Source organism: Ctenocephalides felis, unplaced genomic scaffold (genome assembly GCF_003426905.1).
Source record: "Ctenocephalides felis isolate EL2017-DRISC unplaced genomic scaffold, ASM342690v1 CF-g0.4_SCAFFOLD_01886, whole genome shotgun sequence".
NCBI lineage: Eukaryota > Metazoa > Arthropoda > Insecta > Siphonaptera > Pulicidae > Ctenocephalides > Ctenocephalides felis.
Genome location: NW_020538040.1, coordinates 185,547,806 through 185,564,288, shown reverse-complemented (window position 1 = coordinate 185,564,288; position 16,483 = coordinate 185,547,806). Strand labels below are relative to the sequence as shown.

At 34.6% G+C, this 16,483-nt stretch overlaps 2 protein-coding genes across 2 annotated transcripts in view; both read right to left on the bottom strand.

Annotated features, from left to right (window-relative positions):
- Nucleotides 1-4,843: 4,843 nt before the first annotated feature.
- LOC113376398 (rho GTPase-activating protein 100F-like) lies at nt 4,844-15,440 on the bottom strand. Its single transcript, XM_026616301.1, is given in 13 exon segments — nt 4,844-4,942; nt 7,628-7,975; nt 8,059-8,138; nt 8,223-9,048; nt 9,241-9,480; nt 9,552-9,739; nt 9,833-10,537; nt 10,540-10,705; nt 10,708-11,115; nt 11,195-11,232; nt 11,235-11,414; nt 11,417-11,456; nt 15,357-15,440. Coding segments are annotated over 13 exon segments (3,402 nt in total).
- Nucleotides 15,441-15,461: 21 nt separating this feature from the next.
- Nucleotides 15,462-16,483, bottom strand: part of LOC113376396 (inhibin beta chain-like) — a 2,916-nt gene continuing 1,894 nt past the window's right edge. Inside the window, 1 exon segment of the mRNA XM_026616300.1 lies at nt 15,462-15,508. Coding sequence (XP_026472085.1) covers nt 15,462-15,508 — 47 coding nt within the window.

Here is a 16,483-nt window from a genome sequence, read left to right as displayed (position 1 = left end):
TTCACTACATAATCAACAATATAATAAAGCTTTGGATATCATAATCGTAATACATCATTCACTTCACTAGTTCATAAAGTATGCAACATTAGAACTTATATAGATTTTGGTTATATATAGAGCATAACAAAAAAAATTTGATAGTCTATAAATGAAGTAAACTGAACGAACGAACAAAATTTTCTATGTTATATTTTTCACTATCTTTAGCGTACAGAAAATATTGATAGCTGCAGTTGCTTATTAATGTTCATATAAATATCTTTTGATAATGAATTTTAATAGAAAATCTATTTAGGTTGATTAAAATGTGACAACGAATGATTTTATATATGTTTTCATAAAAAATTACAAATCATTTTCAACATTTTCTGTTCGCGAGATGAGCAAATATACTATTACTGCCTATGTACATTCGTTTAGAACTTTTAAAACATTCAGCGAAATAAGAAAACATTTAGCTGAGTGTTTCAGTGTTAAAATAACGAAATAGAGACATGTCAGCTTCACATATTCTTCTTTTTGCTCGATGTATATATAAATACATATATCAAGCAAAATCTCAATTTCAATCTACTTATAATTAACTTCATTTATGTAACCGTAAAGTAAAATAAATAATTTTATATATCATATTCAATGAAAAATTGACTAGTGTTAATATGATCGCCAAGTATTCAAAACTTGTTCACACTCGTATCTTATATTCAAAAATTGATAATATGATGTATATATATATATATATGTATAAGAACTTATATATTTGGTGTATACATATACAGACGATGGTATAGTCTTATGTATAAAAATCTACAATACACATTAGGTAGCGAAAATGCATTAGCCAAAATGGCATATCATAGAATAGGCTTTAAAACTCATGGCACAAAGTGATTACATTCAACTGCGTTTTGGCGCATTTTAAACCGTGATTTAAACACAATTTACAAATTCACAAGCCATAAACCGATATCTATATGGGTCTGATGATTATTTGATGATATGTCAAAATATCTGAAGTATGGTTAGTAAATATTTATAAAAACGCTGAAATGTGCATAGTGGTCCCTGCATTGAACGCTTTATCAACGGAAACTGGTAGATATCAGTTTCAAGTAATTCCTGGTCTAATCGATGAATTGTAATCATTTTGTGCTTGAGCAAATTGTCTCTGATATCCACTTACATAACATCAAGTTAATGTCCACAACAAATCTTGCTAGAATAATTAGATATCGCCTACAAATATAAACACAAGGATAATTTAATTACATTCTACATGCAACATAATTCTGAAAAATATCTCATGAATGCCATTAAGCTTTCTTAAATAAGATTTTTTTAGTCTTACAATGTTAGTTAATTACGTGAACTGTATAATATACATGTTTATTGATTACATATATTACAGTCAATAGATAATAAGCTAAGGATACTTATTTTAGATTTTGATACGTATTCTGTATTTTTATAAAATATTATTGTATTGTGCATTATTAATACTGACTTCGTCAGAAGACAGGTTTTCCGTATTAAAGCATTCATTTTTACATTTATTGAAAAAATTATAAATCAATATATTTTACACGAATCGGAAGCGGTTTGGTATATGATTTAATTTATGAAATATTATAAGCATTCTTTAAATATCATTTTTAAATGGAAATCACATTGCGTCGATGAGTTATTATTATAGCAATATAGTTAAAAAGCTGTTACTGATTAATTTTTCATGAAAAAATGGTTTTGATAGCGTATGTAAAAGACACGAGGAATATATCATATTATTAGCCGCATTTTAAGTTTACCGTATTAAATTTGTGGACATAAACTCACTGAAAACATCACATATACTTTATCTAATTCAATGTGAGGGCATCATTGATTTTTATAATCAATTTTAAGTAAAAACATATATATAATATATTTATACCAGCTTAACCATCAAGATGTGTATATATAAATACCCAGCTAGATGCATTTAACACATACGGTTGCGCGTATGCTGTGTGGTGAATACTGATATTTTTACAATGCGCTTTTCATACATTGGGATTAATTTCGTCAACATAATATTAACTTAGAAAACGAAACGCAACACACTCACTCTTCACTTGAAACTATTATTTAATTTATATATATATATATATATATATATATATATATATATATATATATATATATATTGCTACACATTGTGCACATATATGTATAACGCTAGATATGGAGATATGATATTAGCCGTCGGTTACTATTAGTCTCCGGGAGGTTCATAACTCGGCAGGAAGGGATTGGTACTACTGTAGCTGACACGGTATCCCGGTTCCGTGTCGTCTCTAGTAATGGTGACGGTGGTCGACACATTCGTGACGGTCGGCGCAGTTGTTCCAACGGTGTCAGTAATGGAATTGGCCGCGCTGGTGTGATTTGAAATACTGCTAGTCGAAGTCGCCAACATGGTGAAGGCAGGCCGATGTGGGGGCACACCGCATTTGACGGTGTCAGTGCCGGATCCGCTGTCCGAACTACTTCCTGCCGAGGGCGTCGGCGAGCGAGAAATCTGTAAGAGGGACCCCGAGCCCGATACCGAGTCCGACGCCAAGGCCGCCTGCATTGTAGGGGGCGACGCCCGCGTGCCCTGATCCGACGACGACCCCGACACCGCCAACGCTTGTGCCATAGCTGCCGGAGAGACCGTGAGAGCCGATGCTGCTGAGGCTGGAACTACTCGCGGACACGGACTGACTGAGGGAGGACGGCGGCCTGAGGTATGAAATGCATTTTGAAACCTTAATCTCGTTTTAGCTCGCTTCGGAATATATTGCCGGAAAATCAGACATGGTATAGTCATTAGTGATGGAGATACGTTCAACTAGTTCGCAATATCGCAATACGGCCACTCTTTATACTATTGACCCAGATATGGGTCATTCTTTTACAAACCGCACACCATCCAAGTGTGATTTTTTTTACAGATATTATACATGGAACCATTTGACACGTATTTCAGGATTTTGCTGAAAACATTTTTTTACGTGAATATTTACGATCAAAATATGAATTTGTGCTCAATTTCTATGAACATCCTTTGCGGTAAATTAATTATCTCCAGTTGTGCTGTTCGGATCAGTATTATTATTTATTTATTACACTCATATTGAAGTGAACTTTGTGATGATTAAAAAAATTTTTTTCTTGCAATTTTCTTAACAATAACAACCCTTAAATATTTACATAGGTTTTACTTACCCTTTACCCAAATTGAATCGATTAAAAAAAACATATTTTTTAACTTCCCGTAGGGCAAGTTATAGTAATCGCAAAAAAATCGAAAATGAAATTTTTTATATATCTTTACGTTTCAAAACCTTCTGAACATTTTGGAATACCTTAGAAAAAATGGATGTATGTGTGTATGTGCGTGTATGTGTGTGTGTGCGGATACAAATTTTCGTCGACGATTTCGGGAACACGGATGAAGCGATTTGAATAATTCAAAAAACATTCGATTTGTATTGATAAGGAGACGTGCTGATTAGTTTTTGGCAAAGGCAGGTCTAGCCGTTCCAAAGATATGGGACAAAAAGTGCCAAAAACGGTAACTCAGTTTTTAAGAGAACGGAGCGTCCGGTTTGAATAATTAAAAAACATCAAGGAGTATTAAGAAGATGAAAAACTGATGAAATTTTTATGAAGGCAGGTCTAGCGGTTTCGGAGATCTAGTAAAAATTTTTTTAAAAAAATGCCATTTGGCGGCCAAACATAATCATTAGACATATGCACATCAAATTATCAGATATTTTATAGAGATTTAATAATAAGTATAAATTTTGTTTACATTCTATTTTTTGTTTACATTGGTACGTTCTGTACCAATGTTTAACCGTTAGACGGCGACGCGACGCTTACGCGCTTCAATATTTCGTCTCTATGCACTTAAAGCAGTACGATTGCTTTGAAAAAAAGTTCAGAATTTCCAAAATATTTCAAAATACATTTTTCTTGAAAAAGTCTTTTTTTTTCAAAAAAAAGGAAATTTTTGTCAAAAATTTATAGTTTCTCAAAACTCTAATTTGTTCAGAGTAATTTTTTTTCAAAAATTTTAATCTTTTTAAAAAAATATATTTTGTGGTACGGAAAGTTTCAGCAATTTGCCTTAAGGCACGATGCCATGCGCCCCACTAGTTCTGTTTTGCTCTGCAACAAAAATCTTTTTACTATTTGTTGATTATTTTCGAGCGCAAGTCGAGCTTTCCACGTCGTGGACCTCAAAGACTTGTATGTACTCATTTGTCACTTTCGAATGACAATCTTATTGTTTTTCGGTTGAAAAATATTTTATAATTTTGTTTCTAGCGAAAAATGAATAAATAGTCGAAAAAAATATTAGGGGAGAGCGGGGTTAGAAAATTCGCGGGTAAAAAGATCTACTTCGATTATCTCAAAAACAAGTAAAATTAGGAATTTTTTAACAACAATATTTGAAAGTAAATGGATTGCTCAGTTAGATTAAATCCTTTTTCTTGAAATTTGCGTCGAATGATTTTATGTATAATATCTGTAATTCTTAAATGTGACATTTCATTTTTTCGAAAATCCGTGCGATTTGTAAAAGAATGACTCATATATTAAAATATTTTGTATTAATCAACAGGATGTAGATTAGCGGCAGTTACAATTCGAAAAATTTTGAATAATAATTTGATGTCTTTAATAATGAGTAAATGGCGTTTATGGCGGATTGAACCAAATGACTCATTCCGATTTCTCTTTCTCACAAATTATACCAGTCGGCAAATCAAACAATACATATAATATTATTATAACAATATAGTAATCGTATTTACCGGCCAGTGGCGGAGCACGTCTGGCCGCTTGCGACACATTGACTCTGCCTCCACGCTGCGCGGCTTGCTCTGCGCGCCGACCTGTCTACATCCACCTAGCATTAGACCATATACAGGGCTCACACAGCACTATACACACGAATACTACATACTTCAAGAAAATATTACATTGAATCATGCATTATTAGAAGAACGGATAATTTTACATAAGGGCTCGCCCGTAGGTAAGCGGTTAAGAGCGACGGGACTTGTTTCAGAGGTCCCGGGTTCGATACCCACTTCGAGCAGCCTGTTGTCAGGCAACAGTGACAACGATTTTCACTTGGAAATATAAATAGCAATATGTTTCCAAGTGAAAATAGCCCTCACGCGGCATTGTTGCACCATATACTTGCCCTATCACAGAGATTGTAATAAAAAAAAATTATCAAAACTGTTTGGGTTGCCATCTGCAATAACACAAACGTAGTTTGTAAGATATTGATCACAACAGCTCATAGAACCCATAAGTTCTAATCGCTGTTCAAATAAAATTATAAAAAAAAAAAAAAATTACATAAGCGAACATAAATGAGCTTTTGTTAGACACTGTAATGTAGCAATCAAATTCATAAACAAAGAACAAATTACACACAGTGATGAACAACCACCAATTCCAATTTTTCTGTTATCTAATAGAAATAACTATAAAATTTTTTAAGCATTTGTTTTTAAACAGATAACATTGAAAGCGTGACACATGATCATGCAGAAGATATATTATATATAGATCACTTAACGTCAAGTCGAAACGGTGTTATTATTTTTTTATTGAATGTTATTCATGGTTACGATTGCAAAGTTTAAATAAACAAAATTAATAAAACCTAACAATAATAACCGCAAAATGTTCATAATATTTGCAAAGCTCTAGATTGTACTTAAAAGCTCATAATTTACAAACAATGTGTAATAATTTTTTTCAGGACAGTTAAGGTCGATGCTATCACCCCGTTTCGGCTCTACGTTGAGTTCCGGGACACCCTGTTTGTGTATATATGAACGTAGCCAAGATTTTATTAGTAGGGACTAGAGACATCAAAAAATATATCCTAATAAAATGACATCACTCTGCATCTGTTTATAAGACGAATTTACATTCTATTTAATAATATTTAAATACTTTCTTTTCATTTAATGCTCTTTAATATTGTTTTCATTTTTGTAAAAAAAAATCGCGAATGTAGCTAAAATTTTCATTTGAAAGCGAATGAAACAAAATTTTCAAAGATCAGTTCAGTTCATGTTCTTCTAGAAAACTTGTTCGGGTTTCTAAAAAAAACTCTCTGTTGGCTTTTTTTCATTTTGGAATATTTTCTATTAACCGACTAATTACTTATCTATTTTTATTATTCATATTAGTATCAACTCAAGCTGAAAAAATTATCGAAATCAATGATGTGCATATAATATTTCCAATTTAGAAAAATAAAATATAATAATTTTTATTTCAACAGTTGGTGAAATAAGAGTACGGCAACGAATGATAGCGTATTTGGTATTTAGGATAAATAATGTAATATATACGCAATTAATAAAAATATCAGTTTTTAATCTTCTATACGGATTTTTAGTTGCAATTTTAAGTAAAAAAATCAATAAAATTCAATAAAATTCTATAAATGTTGCCCACCTGGCCACGCCCATGTATATAAACGTATCGTGCATTACATCAAAATAATAATAAGGTTGTCGTATAACTTTTGTCTTTTTGTTTGTATAATAATCACTCTCTATCAATTAGATTTACTCAATCCATTATTATCTTCGACGCGTTTTTAATAGCAATTTTTTATATTAGTCTGTTTAACAGCAATCAGAACTTAACAAGTTCTGTGAGTTGTCCTATGGCAGCTCAAAGGGTTGACCCATATCTTTTAATGAAATTGTAATAATAAATGCCTCACATAGAGATAGGACAACCGTTTGGGTTGCGACCTTCACATCAGCTTATAGAACCCTTAAGCTCTGATCGCTGTTCAAAAAAGAATCTATAATCTTCTATGACTAATATTCTGATAAAATGCATATTTCAAATACGATTTGTTTAAAATTTTTGCTATGCATATGTTTGCCATGTATAATTGTTTTTATAAACATTGATAAATCGTATTTGCAATGTTTTTATTCCATGAATTATATGTTTATAGCAATGGAGAAAATAGTTATATACTGAGTAACGATAAACAAAATATATTTTTAATCGATGTATGTTTTCTTAAACCTCAGTCGGAATGTAATAATAATTGTGACAAAAATTATACAACAGCTTTATTAGTTTTATCGGTTATGACGCATGAATATTATCAATGTTGAAATATATAGTTGAAAAACAATGAATATTATTATTATTAATTATAATAATAATAATGATTGTATGTTTATTAGGGCATAGTAAAACTAAAATAATTAAAAATTACAACTTTGTTGATCCTTTGATTCGACCATTACCATAATAGTATAGTGTACATATGTACTAATAAATGAAAGTTTATTTTTGTTAGTACTCGCATGTGTGTATTCAGAATACATTGTTATTAATTATTAGTTTATTCCATTGAATGACGATTTCCTATAAATTTTTAATTACTTTAGTTTTCTCACTTGTTGCAATGCCCAAATCAATAAACATACATATACATATGTAGATATATTTTAGTGTGTGTGTGACATTGAAGCACTGAAATCTAAACACACATGTTTATTTTCTTAATTTCAGATTAGCTATCATATAAATATACATATGCTTGAAGAAAACAGTGAATCGATATACTTAAGAGATAAGTTGAATTGAGTTTCAACAAAATGTTGGCAGATTCCAGAGACGGCACAGTACCTGAGACGACAGCAGTGATGCCCTGCGTTACGGAAGCTGTAGGGCGTTCTGGTTGCGGCCAAATCTGCAACAGATACTTCAATAGAGCAATGGGCTGTGCATGATCTAAATCTGGAGTCTGCTGTCCCTCGGATGTAGCGTGTAGCATTAGAGGTGGAGCTAGTGCAGTGGCCAGAGCTTGAGCCGACATCTTATTGCGCTCAGAAGCCGATGCAACCAGCGAGAGATGATTCAATAAAAAGATCAATGTAGCCTGCATATGAAAACATTTTTCGTTGACAAATTTTAACAAAATTCACTTAATAAATAGCAATCATTATACGAATTTCAACTCACTCTATTAGCCCGTGGAAGGCAATCTAAAATGCTCAGCATTAGTTTTGCGTTTCCTTCGGGATCATCGGGTAGACACACACCTAATAAAATCATATTTGTTTTGAATAAGTTTGAATATTTATAATAAACTCAACCAACCATACTCTATTGAAATCATTGCTCACCAAGTGCATCTACAGTCATCTGATAAAGGCATCGCGTGAACAGTGGTTCTGGTAATTCTCTAAGATAATCTTTCAGCACACCAGTGATGACATTGATATCAGGAACGTGATCAGGGCTCAACTCTACGGCGCGACTATTACGCTCAAAAGCCTCGCGCAAAAGGCGCTTTTTAGTCGCAGAGCCGCATAATCTATATAAGCCGATAATGTCTAGTCCTCGCCTTTCAACTTCTTCTACACATCGTCTAACTATTGTAGGAACAGCTGGAGCTCCCGGGGGAAGAGCTTTAGCTTCGCGACTTACAGTACCTTCCAAATCTGCACCAAACAATGGAGGACAAGGACCGCCTCGCGGCGTCGCCGGTCCTCGTCTTCGGTACAACTGTGCTGGGTCCGTATGCTTCAGTCGCAAGTACAATGTACCGCGAGGGTCTACTTTGAGCGCCAATCTATGCAAAGAACTTTGCCTCAGCAACCCAGATAAAGACACAGCGCCACGATAGCAAAGCTTGTGTCTATGCTGCGGATCCCATGAATACACCAATAGATCTAACTGGCGATTTGATACTAAATCGAGTTCAAAAGATTCATCCCAATCAAATTGTAGGTCACCGGCTCGTACTACCGTACGCGCTTTATGAACGCGATCGCACTCTAGAACACAATACAAATCACGAATGGCTCCAGCAGGCGCTCCAGGTTCTGGTGCGGCGCGTAGGCCTCTACCAGCCAATAAATGAATCCAGAGCATTCCAGACACTGGAGGACCTTCATTGCACGGCTTGTCTAGTTTGTATTTTAAAAATTCGGCAGGATTTATGTCAACCTACAATAAACAAACGCTCGTATAACTTTTCAGAATTTAAGTTAATATGTATATATAGACATATATGTAGAAATGTGTATATGTATGTTAGTGTGCTTATGTGCGTATTGTCACAGCAATGTGAGTGTTATGTTAATTTATCTATGCATAGTGCATTTTTCGGTAAAAGTCTAAATAATAAATGATTAGTACTTGTCGATTTGAACGTGAAAGAGTAGAACTCGGTGTCGGTGCAGGACTTGCTGTGCCATGGGTCAAAGCACCACCGAGTTCAAGTAACTGTCTCATGCGACGAACACTTTGCGTCCGCGTTCCAAAATGCTGTGTTGAAAGCGAACGAACTGGTGTCGCAGAAGGTAGACGGCTTATGGAATGTCGATCTAATGTACCCCCCAAAATGCCAGTAGCACCACCATACATACTATTTTCAGCCTAAAAGTGTAAACATTTATTATAAAACAAGATGTACTTACTGCATAAGATAATAATGAGACATTGTTTACATTTTTAAGAGCATCATGAATATTTTCAGCACTACATGAAAATCTATGTGCACGCTGTTGATTCAGAACTTCTCTAGATGCACGCATTTGTTCACAAATAGCTGAGCTGGAAGGCGCTCTTCGCAACCAAGCTCGATATTCGTCTGATGTAAAAATTGATGGTGAAGCAGGTAGCCGGCCAGTTATTACTATTAAAATAAAAAATAATAAAGTATTATAAATAAAACTAATATACTTAAACTAGATAAAAGATATCTTATATATGATAATCTTTTAGTTACCTCGGTCTCTGCGTCCATGTTCAGGTGCCGAAAGAGCGCCATCACCCTCATGCGCAAGCCGTTCTTCAAGTCTCGTTCTTAGTCCTGCCGTACGCACACCCGCGCCGCGGGGTCGCGCGGCAACGAGTTGAACTTAGAGGGTATATCAGGAGCTGGTCGCGTTAGTTGGTTTGCGATAATAATAATATTCAGGACGTGGACCGCATGATGCTTCTGTATCCGATGAATAATCTAATGTTCTCGAACGTCTAGTCAACGTACTGGCCGACGGCGGTGTCGCGTATTTGCTGCGCGGCGAAGGATCGTATCGCTGTTGAGCATAGCGACTGGACAATGTACCACCACTTTTCAAACTTGAACGTAATAAAGAATGTCGTCCCAAAGAAGAAAAATCTGAGTATTCTACGCGGGGCAAATGCTGATCAGATCCGGAACGAGGGAATCTTGTGTGCGAACTAGAATCATGATCTGGGCCTGATGATAATCGACGCCCAGGATAAAAGGAATGCACTTTTTCCGCAAGACTTTCTAACGTTCCAGCGTCGGCCGCATTCTGATAGTAAGTGCCAAAGTGTTGTGCAGTTTTGGGTTGCTCCGTAATTACAGGTGGTGGTGGAGGTGGAGGTTTGTAGCCCCAAGTATGAGGTGCTTCGGGCCGAGAAAAGAAGCGATCCCCATGCTGTTCAGTCGGTGGGCTATATCGGCCAACCCTAGGCCCAGACGTGAGCGCGACTCAGTCATTTCACGGCCGTCTCCAGTCCTCCGTTCGCGAGAAGAACGTGGACGACGGTCTTCATCAGTTTCATCTTCTCGTAATTCTCTCTTAATGACGACTACAGGAGGTGGTTTTTGTTCTGGTCGTGATGGAGGTGGTGTGGTCCTGGAGAACCCGCGCCACGACCACCGCGGCGCTGTCTGGTGGCCAGCACCAATCGACGCGGAATGGACATTATGATAACGACATCGTCCAACGACATGCGAGTAACATCCACGAGGTTTACCGCCAATATTTCATCACTTACTCGCAAACAACCACTATTATATACTGCCGATTCCAGGGCGATACGCGAAATAAAAACACCGTCAGAACGATCAGCACCGTTTCCTTCCCGAATGTAAAGCCCAAGCGTCTGTCCTGGACGTTTGATGATTTCTATTAGCTGCACGACGTGGCAAGCGTCCCCACGGCTTAGAAACTTTTGGGCGGCATCACAAGCTGCTCGGCTACCCATTAAGCGAGGTTCTAGCACACGCACAATCATTTCGCCACGTCGTTCTACCGCCTGTAATAGATCATAAAATTACCAATACTATAAATATTAATATATCATTTAAAATATGAAATTATTAGCAAATTATTACTTCAAGGGCTGCAGCCGTGCTGGGATCGTGATCGTTTCTACTTGTTCAATTTGCCGAAAGATTTCCGAACTGATACCAGATACTTTCCGAAAGTCGCCCTGAAGCAGCATCGGTTCTTTGCAGCGATTATTGACGACCGCGACCGCGCCTGCATTACTTTGCATTGCTCCTGACATGTTGCCAGCAATTACGGCGCCTGTGTTGCTGCCCGCCGGCGCCCGCCCGGAGATGCCGTGAGATCGGGCACGGAACGACCATTCTCCTGAAAGATACAATATATTCACAATATTGGGTTTTTGGAAATATTGCATATGCTTCGACAAGCCTTACGTCCACACATATATCCAATTAACAACATATTTGATATAAAGCGTTTTTTCAAAAATATTCACTAGGTGCCAAAAATGTGCTTCATACATTTTAAATGAATAACAATAAAATATCACAATAAAATATTTTTTGAAATTCATATAATAGTCTGCATTATACGTCTCCATTTAAAATGAATTTTGTACTTCTCTGTGTATGTCTCTATGTAAAATGTATCTCATTAGTCTCTACCAAGTTTTTTTCTGTAATATGGAAAGAAAAACAAAAACGTATAAATCTTTTGATATTAAATATAAAATATTTCAAAACCTATTAAAAATAAATGTAAGTATATTTTCCGAAACTGACGTTGAAGCTGGTTAAAGTGCCTAATCGCCAAACATAAAAGTTATAGATAAACACATATAACTCGATTTATTATATTATAATATTATTGTGAACTGGAATATATATGCTTCAATTAATTACAGGTAAATTTAGTATCAGCAACTCATCTTAGAGAATAACAAAAAAAATTAGAGTATAAAAACGAATTTCTATAATCATCATGCGGTTGTTCGGTTTACTTCAGAAAATAAGAAGTGAATCTTAGTTCGAAATAATACACTAAATTATCTATTAAAAGAAGCACTAAATAAATTTAATATGTATATATCACAATTCACAATGTTTTTATAAAATACTAATAGATAATTTGGTTGTATTGGTGTTACAAGTAAAAAATAACTTTTTGAATAAATTCAAATTCTTTTGTATCAGAGAGAAAATTGAATCTGCTCTGTAGTGCAATATATACATATATACAGGGCCGGATTTAGAAATTTGACGCCCGGGGCACTGACAAAAATGCCGCCCCATCCCTGAAATTTTACGAACTTTCGAACTTTTTTTAAAGTAATCGCGCTGCTTCAGCTGCGTAGGGACAAAATATAGAAGCGCGTAGTAAGCGCCGCGCGCAGTCTAACGGATGAAACAATGTTTTCAGAACGCATATGAATGTAAACAAAATTTATACTTATTATTATAATATCTTTAAAATATCTGATAATTTAATGTGCATATGTTTTATGATCGCTTTTGTCCGTCAATTGTTTCTTTTTTAAATTTTTTTATTGGATCATCGAAACCTCTAAAAATGCCTCCCACAAATTTAAGCAGTTATTTATTCTGTAAATTTTTTTGAATGATATTGGACGCTTTTTTCTCAAAAACTGAATGATCATTTGTGGCATTTTGGAATTTTGGCCCGTATCTACAAAACAGTTGGACCCGCCTTGGCCAATAATCAGCACGTCTCCTTATCTACAGGAATTGAATCATTCAAATCGGTTGATCTGTGTTCTCGAAATCGACTTGAATAATTAAATAATATTAGATTTGTATTGATGGGGAGGCGTGCTGATTAGCTTTTGGTACAGGCAATTACGAAAAATGGTAATTGAGTTTTGATATTTTTTCTCTGAAACAGCTACGCAGCGCGATTTCTCTGGAAAAAGTTCATAACTTTCGAAAAATTTCAAAATACAAAAATGTGTTTTAAAAGTATTTTTTTCATTCTCAAAAAAATTTAAAGTTTTTATAAAATGTAATTTTCAGTATGGGATGTTTCAGTAATGCCATGAGTCACTAGTTTAAATTTTCTTTAACATATTTTTCTTAAACTATCAGCTTGTTCACGGATCTTTATATTAGCCAAATTGCCAAATTTGATAACTTATTAACCAATTTGAAAATTTACATTCGGAGAGGGAGGCAATGCAAAATAATAAATTTTAGTTATCGGTTATTTCAACTCAAATTTTGCATTGCAATCGTATTATATTTTGTTAATTATATTTTTTGAAATAAAAAATGTTGTTAGAAAATAGTTGATTATATATTATATAGATTTTTTTCTCACTATCCAAATTTTGCCGCCCCCCGAAATTTGCCGCCCTGGGCAGTAGCCCCGATTGCCCCTACTGTAAATCCAGCACTGCATATATATATATATATAAATATAAATATAATATATCCATAAGTTATAACCGTATCTGCCCTACATGAAGAGGTAACATCCTAAGACTAATAAATATCATAATAAAACATTTACAACATGAAGCATACGAATCGCACCTCCCATCGATATAAAATTATAGCTATATTTTTTATCGAAATTTACTTCAATTCTTGAACTGACGAGCAATATGATTCCACTAATAATATTAAGTCTACAAATTATTCATAAAATGATGACTAAAAAATATTTCAATCGCTAAGAAATTGATTTAATTAAAATATTTTTTAGCATGCTATAAAAGAAGTATTTATGTGTAACTAGCAATTGTGAATTAGAATAGTTAAAAAAATAGCAAGCAACTTGATATAAGTAAAATATAAAATTGATATATTGAGTTAAGGTTAATAAATGAAAGTATAATAATAATAACGCCAATCGGCTATATAACAACTATATCGGCTATGTGGTAACATAATATAGTGCAATATGGTTATCTTTTTTATTGTTTATTTGTTGACATCGTATGCACGTACATTAGTCATACATACATAATATATTATAAGTTATCTTTACAATTTGGGGCTCGCCCATAGGTAAGCGGTTAAGAGCGACCTGAATCAGAGGTCCCGGGTTCGATACCCACTTCGAGCAGCCTGCGTCAGACAGCAGAGACAACGATTTTTACTTGGAAATATAGATAGTAATATGTTTCCAAGTGTAAATAGCCCTATTAAACAGTCAGCCCTATTAGATTATTTCTAATAACAAAAATCATCAAGTATGGATAGATTAACCATTGGGTTACCATCTAAAAAATACGAAAGAAGGAGAAGTTTCAGCCCAACAGCTCATAGGACGTAAGGTTCTGATTGCTGTTAAAAAATAAGAAAAAAAAATAAAAAAAATCTTTTCATTTTTTTTTTATTTCATTGTATATAATCAAATAGCGCACCATATATCCTTTTTTTGCCAATAATATTATAAAATTGGCTGGGAGGGAGATTTGTGCAATATAGTTAATTTTATATAGTGACATAATATAATATAATGTAACATAATAAAGTGATTCTATGAAATGTAATTATCGTTGTATTTTCAAGAAAACTAGCACATTATATAAAGATATATTACTATATTATCGTGGTAAATTACTTGGCTTCGTGGGAACGTTTACTTTATAGTGATCAAATTAAAATTAAATTGCATTTCTTTATTAAAATGCATTATAAATAAGTCGTTATTGTGCAATATTAAGAAACAAACAAAATGTCAGGTTTTTATTTATTTATTTATTTATGTATTTATTCATAAGCAAGCCGTAATCGGTAATAATAAATATTTTTTTAGGCTCAACATGAGAATATACAAGATGAGTGCTTTTCTTGTGGCGTCTTCTAAATTTTGTATGGGTGCTACGCTTCGAGTGATGGAATTTTGTTTCAGGAATTTGATGAGCACGTTTCTATAAGGTTAATATACTTTTATATTATATATATATATATATATATATAAATAAGTTACCATTTATCATATATAAATAAGTTACCAGAAATGATCATGAGGTTCAAGCGCCGACATGTTTTAAACGCCGTATGAGTTATTTTGATAGTTTTTATTGCGAAAGTACTTAAACACAAAAAGGCCAATGAATTATTAGCTTATAGATTTATCTGCTAATATGTAATGTCCATGTGCGGGTATCGCCCCGAAATGTATATCGTATATCGATCGTGAGTGTAGTCAAAGTATATGGACATTAAGAGCGTATCAATGCCCTCTCGGTCGATTTCGATGAAAGTAAATACAAATATCGCGAATCGAATATTTCCATACCTTTCTGCGACCGCAGCAAAGCATCCTCCGCGCTCGTGACTGTCCCGGGGCTGTCTTGAGTCGAGCCAGTTTCCGCCACTGCATGTGTACACTGTGCAGCTTATTTTAGGCACTCTGCATCCGGCCTCCCAGCTTAAAAGCTGCACTTTTGTCTTATGGAATACACATCTCGATCACATAGCACTGCTTTCTGACACCAAACGACAAACTGGAAATCACAGCCGTAGCCGACGACAAAAGCTCGGCGCTACACACAAGCTCACGGGCCGCCTGCAAGCACGCACGCGATCGATCGGATACGGGTCGCCTACTTGTACGACCTCAACGACGCTTCTACGATTGCGCCAACGCACCGTATCAACGGAGGGTGCACAGGGCCGCCGGACTAGTACTCCTAACCCTAACATCCCTTATACGATAAATGAAAATATAACTAGTGGTGCATGGCATCGTGTCTTAAAACTAATTGCTGGAACTTTCCGTACCAAAATTTTTTTTTTTTTTAAAAACGATTAACATTTTTGAAAAAATTTACTTCAAAAAATTAGATTTTTGAGAAACTTAAATTGTACAAAAAAATTACTTTTTTTTGAAAAAAAAATGTTTTCTTTATTTTGATATATTTTGGAAGATCTGAACTTTTTTTCAAAACAATCGTACTGCTTTAACTGCATAGGGACAAAATATAAAGAGCGTAAGCGCCGCGTCGCTGTCTAACGCATCAGCATTGGTACGGAACCCATAGGAATGTTAACAAAATGTATACTTATTTGTTAAAATCTTTATAAAATATCTGATAATTTTAATGTGCATATGTCTAATGATCATTTTTGACCGCCAAATGGCTCATTTTTTTTACTTTTTCCTCCATATTTCCGAAACCGCTAGACCTACCTTCATGAAAATTTTATCGATTCTCATCTTGTCAATACAAGTTAACTGTTTTTTGAATTATTCAAATCGGACGCTCCGTTCTCTTAAAAATGAGTTTACCGTTTTTCGGCACTTTTGCCCCGTATCTTCGGAACGGCTAGACCTGTCTTCGCCGAAAACTAATCAGCACGTCTCCTTATCAATAACAAATCGAATGTTTTTTGAATTATTCCAATCGGTTGATCCGTGTTCCC